Source organism: Calliphora vicina, chromosome 5 (assembly GCF_958450345.1).
Source record: "Calliphora vicina chromosome 5, idCalVici1.1, whole genome shotgun sequence".
In the NCBI taxonomy this organism is placed as follows: domain Eukaryota; kingdom Metazoa; phylum Arthropoda; class Insecta; order Diptera; family Calliphoridae; genus Calliphora; species Calliphora vicina.
Genome location: NC_088784.1, coordinates 100,564,551 through 100,590,672, shown reverse-complemented (window position 1 = coordinate 100,590,672; position 26,122 = coordinate 100,564,551). Strand labels below are relative to the sequence as shown.

Sequence of the window (26,122 nt, the reverse complement as noted above, 5' to 3'; positions counted from 1 at the left end):
TGAAACCGTAATAATCCATAATGACAACGCTCGGCCACATGTTGCAATACCTGTTAAAAAGTATTTAGAATGAAGTGGTTGGGAAGTTTTGTTCAGACCTTGCCCCGTCCGACTACTATTTGTTTCGATCGAAGCAGAACGCTCTCTCTGGGATACGCTTCACTTTGGAACAGAGTATCTGATATAGGCTTGATTCGTTCTTGGCCTCAAAAGATGTGCAGTTCTTTTCGCTCGGTATCCATACGTTGCCAGAAACATGGGAAAAGGCCATAGCTAACAATGGTCAATACTATGAATAAATTTATATTGTACAAATGTTTCAAAATAAAAGCTAAAAAATCCCCCATTTTTAAGTCATACATCCAATACACGGGAGTGTTCACAAGACCTCCATCGTAGAAAATCTAAATAAAATTTTAAATCGATTATTTCCGTTTCTCCAAATCTATGTACAGTAAGAATCAGGGTATCGAATATACTTAAAATCAGTTTAAGTTTTGGCGGCACCAAAATCATTGTATACTTGCGTTGCAAAAAAGCTGCTAATATCACTTTTATCAACATAATTTTATTGTTTTTAAATTTTACTAATAATTTAACTGAGGATGAAGATACTGAAATAATCCAAATAAACGTTACCGTTAAAGTATTACCTTGCGGTATCGAATATACTTAAAATCAGTTTAAGTTTTGGCGGCACCAAAATCATTGTAGACATTTATCAACATATTTTTATTGTTTGTAAATTTTATTTATAATTTAACTTAGGATGAAATTACTGTTACCGACATAATTCAAATCAACGTTACCTTTAAAACATTTCATATACATAGGTAGCCAACCTTGCCGTGGGACATTTTTACCATGTACACATATTACTTTATGTAGGGTATGTGTTTGTTCCGCTGCTAACGACATGTTTACATTTATTTTTATTGAAAACGAAATATGTATTTCTTATAATATTAATTAATTTAGAAATGTGCCGGCGATTTGAAAAATGTCTTTCACATCTCTTAATAAAAATAATCATATCCTATATATCTGACTTACATATTTATTTCAAATATATTTGGGCTTATTTAGTAGATATGCGTTTCTTTCTATATTTATATAAATGCATAGATATGTGAATGTTATAACTATATGGGCAATTCCACGAGAATGACAACCAATACTGAAAAAATAAAAACCCTTGAAACTTTTTTTCAAGATGATTTGAATAGGTGAAAACACGAAATGAGCTTATTTATTACAACATTTTAAGGGAAAAATAATATTTTAAACTAGAGTTTCAAAAAAACCGAAGAATTTCAAAACCGCGGTTTCGATTTTAAAAAATTGAAAACCGAACGGTTTCGGCTTTGAGATAATTGGTTAAATATTATGTGTTATAGGAACAAAATCAGTTGATAATAGGAAATGCTATACAAATTTAAAATTCTAATTTGACGAGTGTTCAAGAGGATAACGGAAAATTTATTTTAATGGTACTCTTTTAATATATTGTTACGTTTTAACCTTTTCAAAACGTTTGGTTTATTTCCTTCAAATAAACCGGATACTTTTGATTGCCGACAAAGCAGAATTAAATAGTACAGAATTAAATAGTACAACAACAGAATTAAATAGTCACTCAGTGTTTTTTTATACACGTTTATAAATTCGCAGAAATAAAGACACACTTTATAATGTACACGAATTCAATTGAAAAACACAACACACTGTCAACATTCGAATATTCTAGATCTTACTAATACATACGCCATCTGTGGTGTACTTTCTACAATGTTCTTTAACTGAATATTCGAATTCGAATACAGCGTTGCCAACTTACGATCGAATCAACTGAAAGCTTTTATTTAATAATGCCCACAGATATGTTACAGTTTGCTATTACAGCACTGTTATTTGAAAGCATTATGCCACTTTTTAAATCAGCCCTTAAAATCGTTATATTTGAATTCAAGTACAATTTCTTAACAATATTAAATTAGTTAGCGTATATACATTAAAGTTGGCTAATATGCTTTTCAGCTAAGAAATAATCAAGAATAAGGGACTCAATGATATTATGATACCAAAAAAGGAGAACTAAACCAAACTATGGAGTACTTTTTCGTTCTTCAAAATGGTACACATGATTCTGAATGAGTTATAATTCACAAAAGGAGACTTTAGTGGTACCTTTCTTTAGCATTTTCTATAATAATGGATTCAAAATCATGATGCTAATTAGAAATACAAAATGTGGGTCTTTATGGTACTTTTTTTATTCTAATAATACGTTTCGAATGAGCTAGAATCCAAATTACAATAAACATGAAACTAGAGACATGTTATCCTGAATTAGTATTAATTCACTAAGGGAGACTTAATAGTACTATTTCTTTCTTCCAAATGGGATGGCGCACCGAGTCAGCTAGTACTTCATAATTTTATCAGATATTTGAAAACAACTAAGTCTTTGTTACAAAAATGTTGCATTATTTTTTTTTAAATTAAATAAATAAACCGTAATTTGGTTTAATTATCAGAAAATACTTGTAGATCAATGAAGCAATTATACAATTTAAAAAATTTAAAGAAATCTTAAAATATTTTTAACGATCTGTTTTTAGGGATATTGGATGAAAAAGTTTGTTTCTTATTTCTAAATTTTTCTACTGAAAATAGATTAAAAGTAAAAACCGAAGAATAATTTCGGTTTCGATTAAAACCGAATACGAAACTCTAGTTTAAACTGACTATATTTCATTTTTAATTTAATTTGTATGTTTTTGGCTAAGATGGCTGATGGATAAGAGAAAAATCTATCACGTACGGTGTCACGTACGATATTAAATTTTATTTATAATAAAAACATCCAGATATTACTTTTAATTGAATATAACTGACCTTAAAAGAAAAATATTTGTTTTAATGTAAGAAATTAGAAGAAAATGAACCTCAAAATTACTTCCGTTTTATGTCACGTACGATATACCTTTATTTCGCTCGATATTTTGGACAGCAATGTTTCGAAAAAACTTATTATTTTTTTTAAAAATATAGAACATAAAGACCAAATTATTTTTTAGATACTCATATTTTTGCAAAATCTATTACACTTTATAGGAGTATAAATGTCACGTACGATGACATGGAATTGCCCATATGTAAATATGCACATTTAAAACATATTTTTAGATATTTCTAAAATCAAAAGTTCATTCCACTTTTGAACTATATGATGGCACAAAATTTTAAGAAAATAATAATAAAAAATGTTTATGGGCTTTTTATAGTTTTTGTATACAAATTTTATTTGTAAATGTTTGTGTGCATATACTTTGTTCATACATATATACATATCTACACACACGCCATATGTACATATGTATGTATGTCTATTTAAATAATACATATTGTCATCAAAGTTTTTTCGTTCAGTGTACTTTAAATGTATGATCCTAGTTCTAGCCGTAAACATTGTGGGGTGCCAAAAAAATTTTGGTTGTTTGTTGGTTTTTTTAATTTTGTATAATTAAAAAAAAATGTGTATTACTTTTAATTTTAAAGGCAGACGGAATATTTAACGTCAGACATTCCAGAAGAGGACCAAAATTGAAATTATTTGTTTTTTTTTTAAATTTGAATTGTCAGATTATCGGAAGTTTATAATAACATAATATTAGTTGTATAAATACACAAACTTTTGTTTATTATTGCTGGGATTAATAAACATTTCTGAAATATTGTGACATGTTTTTAATGTTATATCAAAATCTTTACTTATGAACCCCTATAACTTTTGAACAATTTTTTTTTTATAGATTTATGCATGATAAAAATATAGAAGGTAGTTTCAATCATTTTTTTTTTTTTTAAATAAGGTTTTTTGAAGTTTCCTTTTTTTGTGAGCATTATAAAAAGCGTTGCCACATTCCAAAAAATGATTCTGATTTTCGAGAATTTTTTTACAAAAAATGTGTAATTTAATTTATTATTTAAATAAAAATGTATTATGTTGTGTTGGGAGTTATTGATTCAATTCCTAACGTTCGATTACTTATTAAAATACGTTGACTATTTTTATATGTATTCATTTTCTTCATTTTTTTATTACTATATAAATATTTTATATCTTTTAAATGGAGGTTTAATTATAAGAGACAAGTAGCACACGGAAGAATGTATTTTCAAGATCTAGCCAAGCACTCTCAGAAAATATAAAAAGTCTTTGAAATCGGATGGAAAACAAAAAATGGCATGCGTTTAACAAATTTACATGTCGAAGGTGCTCTACTTTGGGTCCCATAGCGCCGCCATTGAAGTATTTGTGGGGTTCATTTTCAAATCTTAAACTCGAATATTCCTTGGGTACGCCGTTTCGAAATACGAGATTTATTTTCAAATAATTTCGATTCTACTCCAGTGTGCATAGTTAATGGATTATGATCGGTAATAATCGATGATATATATCCCAAAATATGTTTACATAATAAATAGTATTTTGAAGTTACCTTGTGTTCATTGGGACAGCATTCATATCCAATCTCACACGCTTTGTTTTAACTGAAATATTAGTTTTAACTAAATGGTCGGAGCACACCATTGGCTGTTTTGTCAAATCTTCTTCGCAAGCTTTACATATTCATAAACTGTTGTTGTTGTTGGGTAAATATTTTTTCTATTTTTTTTAATAATTTTCAAATTAATAAAAATTATGTATTCCCAAAGGGAAAATTTGAAATTGATATGGCATTACTATTTTAACGAAAACGTCAAAATCCTTAAGCATGTCAGACGTAGAATTTTAAAAAATAAAGAGAGAATGAAACTACCTTCTATTTTTCTACTATGGATTTATGAATCAATTTAATTTGAGACTTTAAAATAAAAATGTTTTAAAATCGAAATATTTAAACCTACTTCGTGTTAACAGGTAGCACATCGTTTGTGATATCTATAATGAAAAGAAGAGATAATAAGAGTTCCATTTTGAAAGAGATCGAGTAAGTCGGGAGTGGATTGAGCAATGTACGAAAATGAGATTTATGGTCTTGTTCAAGTGAGCTCATTTCACGACCTAAGGAAGCATAGCTGAATGCTACCGGGCGCGTCCATAGGTTGCGAATAGTGGAAAGTTCGGTAGATATGAGGACCAGTTCCGAGTGGACAGTTTCAGAGGATTTACGGATGACGCCGGATTCCGAAAAAGTTCTGAGTGCCTACGATACTTGGAACGTCAAGTTGAGTGATTGGCGCCTTCAAATAACCAATAGCCAACAACTACCAGCGTCTGTTCCTCATGTTAGAGGCGTCAGATCTAGTTAGAAGCGGCTCGCTATATAAACGTAATGTAAGGCTTTTAAGCCAGGAGGACATGCTGGCAGCCCCAGCTCCGGGAACGGATACAGAAGCCAAATCAGCCACTCATCTTAAACCAACTGATTACCGAAACCTTAAGAAATGAAAATAATACCCAATCAACCACTTTGATGACAACCTTCAACTTTAAACACCGGACACGATTTGGAACATGGAACATCAGGACGCCTTTAGCTTCTTCAAAACTTGCGCAGGTCTGTCGAGAAGCAAGCTCAATGGCGGGATTCTGAGGAGTTTTCAACATTTCATGGATTTACAATGATATACTCTGGCAAAACATCTGATCAACAATGCTCTAGTGGTTTGGAGATACTACTAAACAGGGAAAAGTGTAGTGCGCTGATAGACTGGCATCCATACTCTGACAGGATTATTGTGGCACGTCACCGTACTCCTGTACAGAATATTCCATGTGTTCAATTCTATGCATCCACTGAAACTACAGACACACAGACGAAGGAAGAATTTTATAGCCGAGCGACAAGGGCGACATATTATTGGTGATGGGTGATTTCAACGCTAACTCAAAACGCGAAGGAGCAATGGGCGGCCATGGTATGGGAATAATGACTGCAAATGGTGAGTTGTTCACCAAACATTATCAACATGAGACTTGCTGACCATCGACAAAGAGTTTCGTTGCGAACAGGCTGAATTCAGAGCTCAAAAATCCTGTGTATATCACATAACAGCCTCCGCATAAAAATTAGGCAATCAGTGGACTGAAGATCCCCTTATACCTGGCCTTCATCGACTTTGAAAAAGCTTTCGACACACTTGTTCACACTACCATTTAGTAAGCACTCACGTGTATAGGCGTACCTAGGATAATAATAGGGATTATCCAGTTAGCGTTATGGTTTCTATTAAAGCTGGTACGACAATACTGCAACAATCTCCACCCATACTAAGATAACAATTTTCAATTCGTGTATGAAGTCTGTGCTCATCTATTTATGACTCTGTAACGTGGACTATGGCTGCTAGAGACATAATCAATTTGCAAGTTTTCACCAACATATGCCTAAGAAGAATACTAAAATTATAGTGGCCCAATAGGATATCGAACACACACCTCTAGGCACTCACACATCAAAGCCAAATACATTCCGAAGTTTGGAGAAGTAAATGGCGATGGATTGGTCACGCATTAGGAAGACCACCCGGAGATGTAACCCGCAATGCCATTGAAGCATTACAAAGAGTGGCATTATTGGAGTAGTAGTCAGGAGTCCCATGATTAGGATCTTCAATCTTCTTGCGTCCAATATGACTGCAATTCAATTAAGCATTACAAAGAGTGTGATTATTGGAGTCGTATTTAGGACTTCCGTGATTGGAAACTTCAATCTTCTAAGAACTCTTTCATGTTTATAGGTTGCCTTCAACCAAGCACATACGTCGTATAATAAATCGTTTCCAGTTCATGATTATGAACTTTCAGCAGACAAACATCGCCTGTTAATAAAATTCAGGTCCCGTTGAAACGCACAGCCTCAAAATTGTACTTCCTGGTGAACAATACAAATTCAGTTTATACTCAGATCACTATCGATACTTTCAATAATGTTCAGGGGGCAAATTATCGCACTCGTAATCGAAATAAATTTCGAACGCTCATTAGCTTTCGAGTAAAAACTCGCTCACTATCGTGCATAATCTTTATAAATTTCTACTCATTTTATTCGATATCGAATAAGAATAAGTATTCGCTTGCATACGAATGCTAGAATTATCCCCGAGAACTCGAATAGCCTGAAAATAGAAACTTTGTACTTCCTGGAGAGTGTCACCTCTAGTCATTGTTTTCAGGTGAATTACACCATTTGTCAATGCGACATATTGTAGTTCATACAATTCAGTTTTCGGAGCCGTCTGTTTATGTTCAAATCCAACAAAAGTGGAGATGTTCCTTTTTGATCAGTCCCATTTGTATGCGAATAAACCAGAAAGTTATTGAGAAAGGTTATAAATAATTTGATGAATATTGTTAAAAAAATCGTTTTTATACACTCATATCTCAGCTCTTGAGAAAATGAATGCATTTTTTTTTATTTAACATGCTGCGAACAAATTGACTGTTTTGGCTCTAGTCCAATTTATAAAGAATTAACAAAAATATTTAAAAAATGTTTAACATATTAAAAAAAAGAAACAAAATGTGGAAAATCACAGGTTGTTAATTATTCAATGTTAAAAATACAATTTAAACATATTTGATTATGTTGGTCATATTTAATTAACCATTTAGGAAAATAAAGTCATAAATATAACAGATAACTTATGTATAATAGTGTTTATTTTATGATTTAGCGATAAATATTCCAGATTTTAAAATATCCTTGTTAATTCTTGTTGATTTAAAACAAATTGTATATAAATCTGTTCGAAAAGGGAACACGACTATTTATATTAACCAAAATTAAAGAAAGAAATTCTAGATTCAGAAATTCTAGCAGTTCAATAATTTGCCAACCATTTTGTATTGTCCTAAAAAAACTAATAATTAATACCAACTGTCATATTAGAAGACATATTATAAATAAGTGACAGAAAACTCAACTAAAATTAAGTGATAGGCAGCAGGCGTCTGCTACAAGAAATAAACGTTTTTATTTTATTGTTAAAAACATGTGCGCCGCCACAGAGACAATATAGCACACTGACATTTAAAAGTCATTTTTTATTGTACAAAATGTCTCGTTGTATTGAAATAACTCATAATATTTTACGTCACTCACAATACATGTACGGAAATATTCTAAATTATTTATAGATATTAATTAATTAATTTCAAAATTGTATTCCCCTAGCATTTTAGATTATTTACATGCATAGATTCGAATGAATTAATTCTGAATGCAATTTTCAAAATCAAATTAATTTTTTTTCTATTCACCATTCCATTAAAAAATTCATTACGAATTAATTCCTTGTATTGAATTCTTTCCTTTGAGAATTAATTCTTTGTAGAAATAAATCCTCATTGAATCATTTAAGTTTTCTTTAACTCAAAGCCCTTGAATGAAGCTAAAAAATTTGTTATATTGGGATTGGGTATTTTGAATGAATTGCTAAAATGTTTAATTCTGAATTAAGATTTTAGTGTATTATGCTTAAATCGAATTAATTAATTCAAAGCTCTGTTTACATATTAGGTCATTACAATGTAGTTGTATATCGGGCGTGTTTTTAGTATTTCATCCTAAAACTAAATCAATTAACACTCACCAAGTGAGCTAGTGTTAGTTGTAGGACTGGTTCAATCGGTCAAGGATCAGTTTTAGCAATGTTGCATTACCTCCAAAATCGCGAGTTGCTGTGCAGTTAACTTATATCATTGTCATTAGACAAAAATGTAGATTTGTTTTGGATTGATCTTATGGGTCGATTTTGGATGGCAACCGAACTTCAGTTGCGTTGCCAGACGGCAACCACAAATTTCTGGTTGCCAATTTTGCAACAGAAACGATAGCTGCCAGTTGTGATACCATTTAGGCAACTGACAACGCAACTGAAGTTCGGTTGCCATCCATAATCGACCCATTATTTTGTTCTATGTAGTGCACATAAATTAAAACGAATTATTTTAAAAATGGGGAATTTACAATAGATGGCGTATCTTTTGAACGCGATTTTTGGTTTTAATAACTCATATGACATTCTGAAGGTTACATATACATGTATATCTGTTATTTATTCTCACTTAGTTATTGATCATTATAATGTAAACGACAAAGTTTTTTTTGCTTCGATAATGTCGAATTTTGAGCCAACAAAACCTTGTTGAAATTACTTCTTTAATTTGAACAAGTAAGAGAGCTATATTTAGCTGTACCGAATCTTATATACCCTTCACCAAATTATACTTCAAAATAAAAATTTTAAATATATTTTGGTAAACAATTTTTTTATTTTTTTCCAAAGTTGTTTTTTAATTTTTTGTAAAAAAATAATTTTCGATTTTTTTTAAATTTTAAAACTTTTTTTTTAAATTTTAAAAAATTGTTGCTTGTTTTTTAATTTTTTTTAATAAAAAATTTTTGGTGAAAAAAAAATTCGGGTTAAAAAATATTTTTTAAGATTTTGACCCATTGTAGGTCCAACAAATATGGTCTTATATACGTCGTTGCAAAGGTCTTTGAAATAACTATCATTAGATATCCATATTGTCTATATTAATGACTTACTAATCTACATGTTGACATAAGTCAAAAATATGTCAAAAATCGAGGTTATCCCAAGCCGGAAGAATTCCGGAGATATTGATGTATTAATCATGTATGTAAGTTATTTGGGGGCTTCGGAAAGTTGATTTCAACAGATAGACAGACGGACATGGCTTAATCGACTCCGCTATCTATAAGGATCCAGAATATATATACATACTTTATAGGGTCGGAAAATTATATTGTGGAAATTACAAACGAAATGGTATAAAAATATGCAGCTGAAGCACACCGATTGCTCACCAAAGCTTATGGTGAATGTGTTCTATCGATTTCAACGTGCGAGATATGGTTTGTGCGGTTCAGAAGTGGTGATTTTGACACGGAAGACAAAGATCACCGATGCCAGCTAAAAAAGTTTGAACATATAATTTTTTAAGCGCACTGAGATATGAAACTCTTTTAAACATCCATAACTATCGGACATCTACTATTGGGTGTATGACTTAAAAATTCGGGATTTTTTTAAAATTTTTAGCTTTTTATTTTGAAACATTTGTACACTATAAATTTAGAGCATTTCATTAGCTCCATGGATATTTGGCGTCGATTCAGTTGATTTGCCGGGCTTCACATACGATCTCTTACGTAATGAATGTTCAAACTGCATTTCAAACATACAAAATCGTCCTTCAAGGTCACTCAGCTTCAATTCGTATGGTACACAATTTCCCTTTTGTGCTAATCCTCCCAATGTTTTTGCAAGCTCTTGTTGTGTTTGACAACAATCTACATGGAGCAACCATCTCTCGATGAAACACATTCAACATAAGCTTCGGAAAGCAATCGGTGTGCTTCAGAATTAAAGCAAAACTTCCCGCATATGACGCTTTGTTGGCATATAATTCGACATTTTCGAAGCAAAAAAAAAAACGTTGTTTACACTATAATGCTCAATAACTAAGTGAGAATAAATGACAGCTATGTACCCTGTTGTAAATATCTCTTTTTAAGTCCTACACCCCATATTAAAAATACTAAAAAAATATAAATTTCATAAGAATTTTTGTTGTATTTCGAAAAGTTTCCATTGTATTGTTATTTAAATTTGTAATAAATTAATTGTTCAAAAAATGCGATCAAATTACTACCTCTTCGAAAAACTTTCTACCATGAGATACAAAAATAGCAAATAATTATGTAAAAATCGAAAAGCTAATATAGGAAATATGTTAGTGAGCTATTTTCCATCAAAAAAACTAATTTTATCCAATATTAGATTTGGCATGTTTTGAATATAGGCTTCCGATATAAGTATAACAACAATGTATAAAAATTTTATTAGATTTACAATTGTATGCAATTTAAATACTTATTTATATTATTGTTTTATTTTTTTTCTAGATTCCCGGTATTTTCCTCAAGGAGGTGATGAGTCACAAAATAATCATAAGCCTCCAAAAATATCCTTTAGCGAAAATTCGAGTTCATTAATACGATGCATGCCAAACGAAAGAGCAACATTTTTTGTCAAAATCGATACAGAAGAAAATGATGCTGACATTTTACCCCTAGAATTTGAATGGTAAGTTCATAAAAATACATACATACATATATCACAAATTAAATTTATCATGAAATCTTGATATTCTATGGTCAAATGCTTTTTTATGATGTCATTTATGTTTGAAATATTAAAAAAAATTATAGGTCCCAATGGAATGCTATTTGCAGCTATTTTAGTTGAATATATCTGTCTGATTTGGATATAAATACTTTAAACCGCAATGATTTTGTTTGTGTTTTTTTTAAGTTTAAATTTATTACTATTTGATAATTCATAAAATTCTTTTAACTAGTCATTCATACGTGTAGTCCTAATTAGAAATAGTTTTTGTCATACACCACAACTCGGCAGAAAAAAAGACCTTAAATTTATATTAAGATTGATGACGGAGTACATTTTTGTATTGTCGTTTCGTTGTCTTTTCTTGTTTAGTTATATTTAAATGAAAATTTAAGTTTTTGTTGAGAAAACAAAAATATTACAAAAGCAAAGTATAACACAGATGAAAATTTTGAAAATTTATTAGTTGAAACTATGCCAACAAATATTGAGTCAGTTAAAAAAAAAATATATATGTTTGCATATGGTATATTAACCCTTTGGGGAAATAATTAAGCTTATTATTATTATTTGTTAATTATACATACTAGGCTCCCTAATTTACGTTTTTCCATTCTCTGGAAATAATAAAAAATCTGTCAATTATGACAAAAACCGAAACAGCATTTTAAAAAAGTAGTTTTTAAGGGCACTGCTAAACGTTTAATATACATATATTGTGATATTTGGATCGCGATCCATTGTAATGGATCACGCATAATTAGGTTATTCTACGATGCATGCTACACGTTCAATAAATATCGCGATACTAGATCGCGGTCAATATATATTGAACGTGTAGCAGTGCCCTTAATAGTCGATTTTCGACTATTATCAAAAGTCGATTTTTTTCAATTTTTAATTGATTGGAACAGCGCATTTCGACTAGAATTATAGAACCTATTTACCTCCTTAAAAATTTAATTAAGAACTACAAATTACAAATAAATTTCCATGTTTTAAATAGACATATTTGTTGCAAATGACTTTCTGTTGGTAAACTCGAAAAAATCTATGGATATATTCTAATATTTTTTTATACATATAGTTACGAAATTGTACTTGAATTCAAATATAACGATTTTAAGGGCTGATTTAAAAGTAGCATAATGCTTTCAAATAACAGTGCTGTAATAGCAAACTGTAACATATCTGTGGGCATTATTAAATAAAAGCTTTCAGTTGATTTGATCGTAAGTTGGCAACGCTGTATTCGAATTCGAATATTCAGTTAAAGAACATTGTAGAAAGTACACCACAGATGGCGTATGTATTAGTAAGATCTAGAATATTCGAATTTTGACAGTTAAAGAACAATCTGGAGTGCAGATGGCAGTGTTATAAATAGTGGGAGAGGTTGCAGTAGTGAGTCAGTTTATCAGAGACGCTTTTCGAATAAACATCAACTGAGTGCCTTAAAGTGTGTTGTATTTTTCAAGTAAATTCGTGTACATTATAAATTGTGTCTGTATTTCTGCAAATTTACAAACGTGTATAAAAAACATTGAGTGACTATTTAATTCTGTTGTTGTTGTACATTTGAATAAATAAACAGTTGTTACCATTTTCAAACTACTAAACGGCTTTTATTTGCAATCAAAAGTATCCGGTTTATTTAAAGGAAATAAACTAACGTTTTGAAAAGGTTAAAACGTAACAATATGTTTTGGCTCAATTTTTTGAAAAGTTTTAATTAATTTTTTTCGGTGACCATTTTTTCTTCTTAATTTACTATTAGTGAAAAACATTTTTTTGGGTTAAAAAAAAATTGGGAGTAAAAAATATTTTTTTGGTTACTTTGGCCTTAAAAAAAACGCCCGGAGTAAAACATATTTTTCCCGATTTTGAAATATTGTAGGTCCGACTTACTTTGGCCTTATATACGCCGTTGCGAAGGTCTTTGAAATGTATATTAGTGGATATCTATATTGTCTTCACCAAATTATACTTTATACTTTAAACTTTTAAATATTTTTAGGTAAACAGATATAGATCAAAAATAGGACAAAAAGCGAGGTTTTGCTGGTTATTTCCTTATACCTCAGCCATTTGTGGGCCGATTGTCTCTAACCGAGTCGGGAGAATTCCCGATATATTGATGTATGAATCATGTATTTAAGTTATATAGGTGCTACGGAAAGTTGATTTCAAAATACAGACGGACATGGCTATATCGACTCCGCTTGCCACTCATGGTGATGGGTATAATAATATTTTTTTGGACTAAGGATAAGTTTTGGCTGGAATAGTGTGTGTAAGCTTTTTCTGACAAGGACAAGTATTATATGATAAATTTTAGCACCTAATTTGGAAGGTTGATGCGATTATTTATTTGACTAAATATCATTCCCTAATATAGTAATATTTACGAATTTCCACAATTATTTTAATCCGTTCTCCATTTGTATACCCTTCACCATGAGTTTGTCATTATGTTTGTAATTTCCACATTTTTCATTGCGACCCCATAAAGTATAAATATTCCGGATCGCTATGGATAGCGGAGTCCGTCTGTATGTTGAAAGGAACTTTCTAATGCTACATAAATGATTGATACTTTATTATATAGTCCAACTTAGCTATTTAGAATCGAGAAAATCAGCCCACAAATGGCTGAGATAAAAGCAAAAAATCGCGACTACATCGATTTGTTCACCAAAAGTTTTTTCATAAATTTTTGTTTAACCAAATTTTCCAACATTTACCAACTTTTTTTAACCAAAATAATTTTTTAATTTTTTTAATGTATATATCGCTCTTACTTGTTATACCCTTCACCTTCGTATGTATATTATAGTCGATTAAGCCAAGGTCGTCTGTCTGTATGTTGAAATCAATTTTCTGAAGACGCCAGATATCTTCGGGATTCAAATCTTCAATAATTCTGTCAGACATGCTTTCGAGAAGTTTCCTATTTAAAATCAGCAAAATCGGTCCCCAAAATCGGTCCCCAAATTTTGAACCTATTTTTGACCTATATCTGGATTACTAAGTCATTAATATATACAATATGGATATCTAATGATGGATATTTCAAAGACCTTTGCACGTATATAAGACCATAGTAAGTTGGACTTCAATGGTTCAAAATCGGAAAAAATATTTTTTAACCCGAATTTTTTTTCACCAAAAAAAAAAAATATTTAAAAAACCAAAATTTTTTTTAAAATTTAAAAAAAAAAATTTTAAATTTAAAATGATTCAAAAATTTTTTTTTTCCAAAAATATAGCTCTCTTACATGTTTTTATTAAAATTTTGAATAAAATATATTTTCATTCAAAGTTGCACAAATACGAATTCGCATGTAAATTATGCGCTGTTGTGTATGTATCCATTTACAGTAAAAAATTTTGTTTATTTATTCCTTATCAAAATATTCAATATTTAAATAAATTCAATGTATAAACAATTAACTGCAATGTTGAATGATATTGTTTATATTCGAATCGATTCAGCTGCAGTCATTCAATACATTTTGTAAAAACTTGTACATAGTATTTCCAAAATATTAGACAATGAAATTCTAATCGATTAGTCTCTTTTAGGCCCTGGTAACAACAAACGTATTAATGAATATACACTAAGTCCTCTCTCAAATGTATCTTTCTATATCTAAATAACAAAAATACACGGGACACACAATGGACATTCTGTTTTGCAGAAGAAATAAATAACATAAATATACAAAAATTTGGCGCTTTTACTCAAATATTGAGAAAATTTTGTTAAATGCGCATAAAATTTTAATAAAAATTAGCTGCGCCATGAGAATAGTTGAACAAAATTTCTGAACAAACAGAAAATGTTTAAAATTGTTCTATAAATTTAGTGGGTGCTCAAATGATCGAGCAAAAATTTACGACAGTTTAACTTTGTCGATCGCCTACTCAAGAACTAACCGTTGTCCGCGCGCGCTACTAATTGAAATAATTCGAATAATTTAAAATAAAAAAATTAATACAAATTTTTAGTTTTTGAAAAAATTGCGAAATTTCTTATTAACGAAGAGACAGACGACAGACACTCATACGAATCTATAATATAAAACAATTTAAATAATAAAACGAATTATAATTTATTTTTGAAAATATTAAATTTAAAAACAAAAAATTTAAAGTGTAGTGTTGTGTTGGGAAACAAAAATGAAATTTATTTAAAATCAAAAGTATATTTGAAAATTAATTAATTGATAGTGTAAATTGAAATATGTATACAAATGGATCACATAAATTGCATGTATATTTTTTATATGGGTCAAGAGGCCAGAGCGTAAAATATCTAATTGCTCAATAACTGTCTGCCTGTCTAGTTATCTTGGTCTGCCTGCTGTTCTAACTTAAAAAATAAACAACAAAAAAAAAATAATTTAAAACATTTTTCAATACACAATTTTACAATATTGTATTTTGTGTATATTATCAATAAAAATCATACCAAATGTGTAATATTTATTTATTTTTTTTTTAAATTTTTATTACATAATAAACATTTTATCTAAATGTGAAAATGAATGTATTTTCTTCGAAAAAAAAAAAATAAAAATAAAAACGACATCGCAACATTTTCATTATTTTGTATAACTAATTTGTATAAAAAAAGGAAATACATTTTAAATAGAAAAAAAACAAAAAGTGAAATAGAAAAAAAAAACAAATTATTATTGAAAGAGTCTATAGAAAAGAAAACAACCGAAATATAAATAAATAAAGTCTTGTAGATGCGTGGAAAATCTCTTGTTTTTGTTTGAGATGAAAAGCTTTTTAAAAATAGCTAAATTGCAAAAATAAATTAGAAAAAGTTATAAAAATATAAAAATAAAACCAGAAAACATAATGTGTAGAACTACAATTTAAACAGAAACAAAAAAAAAAAATTTGTTTGGCATTTTTATTTATGTTTATTACCTCAAAGTAAAATATTAAAAAAATAACCAATTTAATGGGTGTCTGTTTTTATCCATTCAGATTTATGTTTTTTATTGAAACAAGTGGTGAAATTGTACATACAATTTATAAATGTACATTAAAACGATATATAAATGTACAATCTAAAATATTGAAGTTTTAATTGTTGTTTTTGAAATTGTTTACAATAAATTTCCAAATTGAACTATAAAATATTTGTGTATATAAACAATTACACTAATTCAAGGAAATTTCAACTAAATATTTGGCAAAACGAAGCAAATTTACATCATTTTCTCAAAGAGACAGTGGGCGTCAATAGAATTATACGTGTTGAAAACTGACGTTCGACATGTTATTGTAAAGTAAAGCTAGTTAAAGATTTTTTTCCACCTCACTTGCATTCCACATATATCTATTAAAGTTTACGTAAATTTCACCAGATATGTTTACAAAACTATAAAATAATTAATAAGTGGAATTTAATAATAATAATTCTCTTTTGCACAATAACAATATAATTCTTGATGAAAATTAATTTGAGTTATATGACAGCTTAAATGCTCCTTTGTGTTTTAAACAAAGTGACGTAAAAAAAATATGAGGGAATTTTTATTATGTTATATTGAAATATTGGTCATACAACAAAAAGGTATTCTGGGTCCTCATAAGATTCTAAGACGTTCTGTCTGTATGTCTGTTTGTTGAAAACACGATAGGACCCAAACATAAGGAGCTAATTTTCCACAAATACTCTCTGTTGATAAGATTTGTTGGTTATTGAAAATGGGCAAAATCGGTCCATGATTTCACCTAGACCCCATAATGTCCCCCGTAATACTGTCATAAAAATGTTTATTATGCGGCAATCCTGATATTGAGGCCCGCGATGATGTGAAGGAAGACGACGTTTTCCTCGGTATTGAAATGGAGCCCCTTCTTTAAATGTGACCCCACTCTAAATGCAATTAGAAATTTATAAAATAGAAATGGAAACTTTTGAAATACCGTTGGAAATGGTGCAGAAAAGTTAGGCCCTAATTTTGTAAATCACGTCACCAAAGTGATATTTATGTGAAAGCAAAAACAAAATTTCAAAAACAAATTCTGAACAGAACAAACGCACAAAAATTCAAGCGTTGATTTGCCTTTTATAATTTGAAAATTTTGTATATAAAATAAAAACTAATTTTTAAAATTTTGTTTTTGCTTTCCACATAAATATCACTTTGGTGACGTGATTTACAAAATTAGGGCCTTAATTTTCCTTATTTTAAATAAACATTTTTATGATTTTGTTGCCCAAAGAGAAAATAGATGTGATCGTGATATTCAGTCTAAATGATCGAATTTTTCTATGTGGCTGAACAAATTTAGTTGGCATTCCAGGAAAAAATGTATCGACCTTCATGAAGTTCCGGATAAATTTCTCTAAATGTCTCTACTCTAGGAGCATTAAATATAACTTTTTATACCCTACACCACTATAGTGGATTTATATTATGCGTTTGTGTTGATTGTGCTGTAATGCCCACAAATATTAGTTCACCGATCGACTCAGAATCACTTCCTTAGTCGATTAAACGAAGTCCGTCTGTCCATGGCTGGCTGTCCATGTAAAACTTGTGCGCAAAGTATAGGTGGCAATTTTTAAGATATTTCGATCAAATTTGGTACATACAATTTCCTCTGCTCAAGCCACCATACAAATGTCCTCCCGAAATAGGTCTTCATCGTTCATAAATGTTTAATTTATACTTTTCACAACTTTATAGGAGAAGCAAAAGAATATATTAAATGAAAACTACTTGAGATATTGAAACAAAATGTTCAAATTTGACTTACAATGAAACTAGAAATATATTTTATAAAAAAAATATATGATTCTTACGTTTTTTTGAATTGTTGTTTTCTAAAACCAAAATAACGTATCATCAATATAAATTTGTATGAAAAAATAAAAATTTTAATAAAATTTTAAGAAATTTATTAAAAAATATATGGAATCTACATAAAATAAGGTAAAATACTATTTATTAATTAATTACTGAAAACGTATACGATATTTTGTTTAAAAAAATCGTGAATCTATATAAATAAAAATCAAATGTCGTTCGTTGGTAATTGCATCAGTAGAGAAAGGATACCGATTTAGATATTTTTTTTTTAATGTTGGTCATAGCCCAACTTAAGTTTTTACGGAATGAAAAATTGACCAACCCACTTTTACGCCCACTTTTTTCGATTTATCTAAAATCGGAAAACGGCTACATCGATTTGGCTAATTTTTTGTTTAAATTATCTAGTAATCCAATTTAAGTTTTTTAAGAAGAATTGACCACGCCAATTTTTTTTCGATATATTTAAAATCGCAGGACGCCTGGACCGATTTCACTAATTTTTTTTTAATGTTCGCATTATATAGTCCGCAAAAGTCCGCATAAATAAAAATTGTCCCCGTCCACTAATACGCCCACTTAAATACATCTGCAAAATACATCGGTCTGTGATCAATCATATTTCAGAGCAATATTCGATTACTTTTATAAAAACTCACAATAGCTTAAATCGATAATAACCTGGCCAATAAGCGTTTAATCAAGAAAAGGAGCTCGATCTGTGATCACTCATATTTCTTAACAAAAATCGATTTTTTATATAAAAACTCAAAATATAAGCGTTTAATCAAGAAAAAGAGCTCGATCTGTGATCACTCTAAATTCGCTAATATCTTGGCCTATAAGCGTTTAATCAGGAAAAAGAGCTCGATCTGTGATCACACATATTTCTTAACAAAAATCGATTTTTTATATAAAAACTCAAAATATCTAAATTCGTTAATAACTTGGCCAAAAAGCGTTTAATCAAGAAAAGTAGTTCGATCTGTGATCACACATATTTCTTAACAAAAATCGATTTTTTATATAAAAACTCAAAATATAAGCGTTTAATCAAGGAAAAGAGCTCGATCTGTGATCACTCATATTTTTGATCAAAAATCTATTTTTTATATAAAAACTCACAATAGCTTAAATCGATAATAACTTGGCCAATAAGCGTTTAATCAACAAAAGCAGCTCGATCTGTGATCACTCATTTTTCAGACCAAAATTCGATTACTTATATAAAAACTCAAAATATGTACATTGATTTACATGTATTCTGTTGTTGCAAGACTTATGTTTTTGACAACAAACTTAGGTTCTTTGTCTCTCAGTTGCGCTTCTATGTATATTTATTCTATATGAATAAAAATTATCATTCAATAATACGTTTTTTTTCTTTTTAACTATTTTTACCCTTTTTAAACCGCTTCTCACAAATCGAACACAAGGATTTTTTTTAACTAGGACAGGACAACGTCTGTCGGGTCAGCTAGTTTATAATAAATCAATTTCGAATTTTTTGATGATATGTTGTTTTGCATTTTAGGTGACGATATGTATGTATCCTCATAGAATTTAGAAATAAGTTTCATGGCGATCGGTTCATAATTGGTCATAGCTCCCATATTAGGCTCACTTCCTAATATCATTTTAACGAGCATAAATCTCTTAAAAATGTTGGAATCCAAATATAATTTAACAAAAATAAGTTGTATATAGAAATAAATGACACAACCTAATCTCAAGGCGATCTGTCCATAATTACTCCTACCACCCACATAAGCCAAACTTACGAAAATCCCTAACGAAAATAAAATATTGAAATTTAGAAGAAATTTTTTTTTGCTTATTTACTCAGTGTAGGATATTATATGGTCGGGCATGACCGACCATACTTTCTTACTTGTTTACATTTGAAAATATGTTGTCTTATAGTTTCATAAATTCAATGGAGAGCTTGTGTTTTGTTTTGGTAATAAATTTTAATGGCTTTTGCAGATTTCGTCATCCAAGATTTTAACCCTCTAAGAGTGCCTCAAGGCATCCATTACAAAACACCAATTATCTCAAAAAGTAATTATACTTTTTTTTTTTTAAATTTTACTGTGACTTTAGCTACAGATTTGTTAACATTTCCCTCAAAGGTCGAAATGCATTCTGACTTTTAGTTTTAGTGTTGTCAGCTGTTTTGTGAGTGATGTCATAATTTTAGAACGTGAAATTTTGTGTGTCATTTATTTTTTTTTTAAATCAAAGTTTTACTTACTTTTAGTCGCCCGATCTATTCGAAATATTTTTCATTAGTTTTTCAATAAAATGGTATCATAATTATTGATGGGTACTCTCATATATTTTAATTTATTGGTTCGATGCCAAAATTCTTTAAATTCATATGTCTAGACGGCGCACATAAAAAATATGATATTGCATATCCAACGAAATTATATACCAATGGAGAGTATATAAAATTACGCTTATTATTACGCTTATATGAACATTAAGATTATTTTGAACATATAGCTAACATCAGATCGGTGAGAAAATAGGTTTATAACATGTTAATTTTAAATAATTACTTTAAATAATTCTATGTTAAAATTTAAAAGAACTTAAAATGTTTGCCAAAAATTTTAAAATTCGAATATTTTTGGACTTTTGCACAGATTGAAAAGCGCCTTTTAAAATCCTCTCACATGATACCAATATTTCATATGTTTTCTTTGCGAGAAATATGAACATAAAAACCTTTTTATCCCTTGATCCAGCTCACCAAATACTGACGTCAAAGCAAACATTTTGAGAAATGTTTGAGGAGACATAAAAGATTAAACTTAAATTTTAGTTGGGAAAATCGACACCTTATTTTTCTTCCATAGAATCGGGCCAACCCTAACATACATACATTTTTTCCTATGAGTCTACAATGGGAAATTTAAATTTCAAACAACTGAATTTGTTCATAATATGAAAAACAAAATTACAAATACTTATCTACATATCTGCATTTAGCTTTAGCGAATCAATTATATTATAAATGACCAATATTTGTCTTATTATCCCCTAACATGTTTGTTATTTCGAAATCATATAATTTATGTTTTTAGGTGTTGTCTTTTTTTTTGAGAAATGATGTAAATTTTAGGTTTAATTTGCCAACATTTAATTATATTATTATAAAACAAAAGCTATTTATTTAAGAATTGATGTATACATAACATTAATGCATTCATACCTGCCAAATACTCGAATTTTACAGTGTTTCAATGACATTTATCATCTTCATTCCAAACACGTTATAAACAAAGAAATTCACATAAAAACCTATTTCTTTTATTAAAAATATAAATTTTAAGTGAAAAATTGTTAAAAAATCGTTAATACAAATAATATATAATTGAAATAAAAAAAAATAACGTAAAAAAGTAAAAAATGGGCAACGGTTGTTCGAAATGTTGTAAATGCAACGATCATAAAAACTATCATGGCACACTGTCCTCCTCTTCGTCCATATATAGGAAAAGGTAAATAAATAGTTGTAAATATGTAATAAAATAAAATAATTGTTCTTAATATATTCCAAAACACATAACTTGGGAAGTGATTAATCGAATAATCAAACATTCTGATTAATGAATATACTGATTTATAAATTAATTCTGATTAACCAAAACTATAATTAATCAATTACAATTAATTTTTACAAATTTGAATATTTTTGTTGAGTAAAATTAGAAAGAAAAAAAAGAGATAAAAACAAATGTTTCACAACATAGACAAACATATAGCGGAAACTTGAAAAAAATTCAAACAAAAAAATTACTCAAAATCACACATACCACAGTGGGGCAAAATCAAAATTTTTTGGAAATAAATCTGGCATTTCTAAACGGCTGGTCCGATCGGGATAAATTTTGATGTGGGCGTAGCCAAGGAGTATTCGAGTTTAAGTTATTAAAGCGCTCGGCTAGATCTTACGAGTCAATATCTCAATTAGATTCAAAAATATGCCACTTTAAAACTCCGTCCTTCAAAAAAATTGCTCTTTTTCATAACAAAAAATTTGTATAAATTTTCTTAATGTGACTGAGTCACAACCAAGTCATTGGTTGAATAAAATATTAAGAAAATTTATACAAATTTTTTAGTATGAATAAAACCATATTTTTGAAGGACGGAGTTTTAAAGTGGCATATCTTTGATATTGAGATATTGACTTGAAATTTGTTTGTAAGACCAAAAATTAACTTGTGTAAACAAAAAATATAGTTCGGAATAAATGTGGATCAAATTGTTCCTAATATTTGCAATCCTATTAAAATTTTGATACCAATTTTAGTTTTAGACTATCAATAAATATATAATATGTAATAAAATCTTTATTTATTAACGAAACTCAATGAAATTTTCAACGTTTTTTAAGTTTGTCATTCTAAATAAAAAGGTGTAAACAAATTTGTCAAAACGTCAAAGTAAATCCCGCAATTCCTAAAAATTCAAGCGAAAATCCCAAAAATGGTATTTTTACAATTTTGCCTATAGGGTCCACATTTCCCTTGGGGCTGGGAAAATACTTTTGCGATAAATAGGTTTCCAAAGCTGCTTTTCGTTTTCTGATCCCAGCTTTGGGATTTTAGAACATGTGGCCCAAAGTTTAAATTTTGATAAAAAAACAGGTCAAATTCCGAAGGACGTAGGGGCGACATTTTCAAAAAATGGGACATATTTTTTACACCAAAATGTTCTCCGTAAAGATACCTTATAGAAAAATATAAAATTGTTATATGTTCTTAAAGAAAGATTTGTTTTAATAAAAATAGAGTGAAGACACCTTTTTGTCCAAAAAACAGCAAAAATCAACTATTTTTTGAATATTTAAATTGAAAACCGTTTATTTTTGGATCCATAATTGATATTGCTCTGTAATCTTGTGTATGATATTTGCAATTTAATTGTCTAACTAACCAAAAAATTCGAGTCCATTCGGTCCAAAATGACGACCTATATTTTTAAAAATGCGGACCAAGGTATTGCAAAATTTTAAAATTTAAATTTTGAAATGCCTATAACTCGGAAATTATAAGATCTAGCCGCTTAGAAATGCCAGATTTATTTCCAAAAAATTTTGATTCTGCCCCACATTCTCACCATTTAGGTTTCTGGAAACTGAGTTAGGTCTTTTATAGGAGAGTTTCCAATCTATGTGTATTTATCTATGTTTCACAAGTTCTAATAATTTCAGCAATCAAAATTATTCAATAAATTATGAATATGATTAATCAGAAATTTTATTAATCGGGATGTTAGAGTAATCGATTAAACATAACTTGTTCCGTGGCTGGTTCTTGGCCGCATATTTAGCGCGTTTTTCGGCCAATGCTCGCTTCAAGAATGATGGTCTAGTCAGATTTCAGCAGCTCATAATAGATAGGACCCTTTTGCTCCCACCAAATACATAAAGAGAATTATCTTATCGCCATGGATGTTTGGCTTTGGTGTCGATTTGGCTGGTTGGCCGGGCTTCACATACGATATCTTACGCTTCGGGTTATCGTAATGGATCCATTTTTTATCGCAAGTAATGATTAGGTGAAATTTTTTTTATAGCGTTCCAACATACAAAATCGTCTTTCAAGATATCTCAGCTTCAATTCGTACGGTATCCAAATTTCCCAAATTTTGGATGAATTCTGTTGCTTGCAAACGTTTTGAAATTGCTGATTGAGTAGTTGCAAATGATTTTACAAGCTCTGGTTGAGTTTGACAACAATCATCATGTAGTAATGCCTCTAATTCTTGGTCTTCAAAAATTTGTGGCTGGCCTGGGTTATACTTGTCTTCCGTGTCAAATTCAGCACTTCTGAACCGCATAAATCCTCTCTTGGACATTGAAACCGATGGAAGACATTCACCATAAGCTTTGGTGAGCAATCGTGTGCTTTAGGGGCATTTTTTTCAAATTAAACAAATAAAGCAAAACTTCCCGCATTTGACTCTTTGTTGTCACAAAATTCGACATTTTCGAAACAAAAAAAAACTTTGTGTTCACAAGCTATGTCCGTCCGTCTGTCTGTTGAAAACATGATAGGACCAAACAATAAGAGCTAGCTTGCTGAAATTTTATACTCTCTGTTGATAAGGTTTGTCTGGTATTGAAAATGATCAATATCGGTCCATGATTTCTTCTAGCCCCAATTCAAATGTCCCCCCCGGGAATACAAGGCCCACCTCCGAAAATCATTTTATCGAGCATAAATCTCTTAAAGATGTTAGTAGCCACATATATGTAGATAATTTCATGGCGATCGGTCCAAAATTAATCATAGCTCTCTTATAAGGCACACTTCCGAAAATGACTTAACTCTCTCAATTTTTATCACATACATAAGTAAGTCTAATAATAACAATATGATCAATTACATTTTTTTTTATACTTTTATCCAACAGGAGTCGCGGTGAAAATCCCATTTATAATTCAGATCGTTTTCGCATAACCAAGACCAGTAATGCAGTTCAATTGGCAGTTGAGCATGTACAACGTGAAGATGCTGGTCATTATACGCTTTTTGCTAGAACAAAAGGCAACGATGTCATACGAAAGGATGTACAGCTTATAGTTGAGGATAGATCAACGGGCGATGATCCACCAATATTTTTAAGACGATTAGTGGACTTGCAAGTAAGAGTTGGAGCAAGCTCCAGACTAATAACCGAAATAAGCAGTTCCACAGATGTCAAGGTAAATTAGTGATTTTATATCTGAAATTCCGCAGTTCTTTATTTAATAATAACTTTTATTGTTGTGAAATTTTCAAGATTACCTGGTTTCGAAACGATCGACGAGTATGTGAAAACGATCGTATTAGAGAGGTTCATGAGGGAAATTTCTATTATCTTGAAATTTATCCAGTAAATTTGGAAGATGGCGGTCAATGGATGGTTATGGCGGAAAACTTGAGTGGCCGTAATTCGTGTATTTCACATTTAAGCGTTATCGTTCCAAAGGCCTACAAAGCTCCGGAGTTTATAGAAGAATTGAGAGCGATTTTGACCCAACAGGGCACAGTATCGTTGGAATGTAAGGTAGTAGGTGTTCCCACACCTCAACTGCGTTGGTTTAAGGATTCCAAAGAGATTAAGGCCGGTGATGTGTTTGCCCTAACGGCCAACGCAGATGATCCCACTTCATTGGGCACATACACATGTGAAGCGGTCAACTGTGTGGGTAAATCATATTCAAGCTCCAAATTGCATGTTGTTGGTCGTGGCAGTAGAGAGGGATCATTAAAACCCGCCGACAGGTAATTACACTTTTTTATGGTTTCGCATATGTTTTCGTGTACTTATTGTAGTTATTCTCTTTTAGCGTGACTAACACGGCTCCCCCACCGATATTTACAAACGAACTAAAAAATGCGAATGTTCGCATTGGTGATACAATTATTCTCGGATGCCAAGGTGAGTGAATGTATTTGGTGTACGACTAGTATTTTACTTTGTTGGTGGTGGTGGTTCCTTTTTTAATTTGGCACTTTGCCAACTTTCAAAGAAAATCTCGCGTCAGTATGGCTGAAAAATAAATGCCGGCATTTTGTGTAGAATATTTACTCAAGAAACATAAACTTGAACTGAATTCGATGCTTCGAATACCGAACGTACATAGTGAGGCAGGTCAACTGTATCATTTGTATTTGCTCAGCTAAATGAAAATAAGAAAATAATATATAAAAGTGTAAAAAAAGAGAAGAGATGGCGAATTTGAAGATCAAAACAAATAAACAATTTTCGAAATTTTGCATTTATTTGAGTTGAGAGAATATAAACAAAAAAATGAAACAATGTTTTTTTTAATTTTTTCAGTGGCTGTACCGCCCTGGCCCCAAAGTGTTGTGTGGTATAATAAAAATGGACGTGTTGATGCTGGTGATAGATACAAATATGTTGAAGATGGTTTGGGTGTATATATGATTGAAGTTAAGCCCTCGGAGGCTTGTGATGAGGGTGAATGGAAGTGCGTTGTTACAAATGAGGAGAGTTGTGTTGGTATTTCATCTTGTGTAGTCAATATGGAAAGTAAGTAACTAATTTAATTGGTAAAAAATTTTTTATTTACAAAATATTGTTGT

General features: G+C 30.1%; 1 protein-coding gene across 7 annotated transcripts in view; it reads left to right on the top strand.

Moving 5' to 3' along the window:
• The window catches only part of Strn-Mlck (Stretchin-Mlck), an 86,072-nt gene that overhangs the window by 2,913 nt on the left and 57,037 nt on the right, over positions 1 to 26,122 (top strand). For 6 of the 7 annotated variants that reach the window (XM_065514251.1, XM_065514250.1, XM_065514254.1 and 3 more), the window contains exons 2-6: positions 10,947 to 11,127; positions 24,444 to 24,735; positions 24,813 to 25,297; positions 25,363 to 25,454; positions 25,857 to 26,069. In XM_065514251.1, the coding sequence (XP_065370323.1) occupies positions 10,947 to 11,127; positions 24,444 to 24,735; positions 24,813 to 25,297; positions 25,363 to 25,454; positions 25,857 to 26,069 (1,263 nt within the window). Of the gene's footprint in view, positions 1 to 10,946; positions 11,128 to 21,255; positions 21,521 to 24,443; positions 24,736 to 24,812; positions 25,298 to 25,362; positions 25,455 to 25,856; positions 26,070 to 26,122 lie in introns of those variants that run through there. The other variant, XM_065514248.1, reaches the window with a different exon arrangement.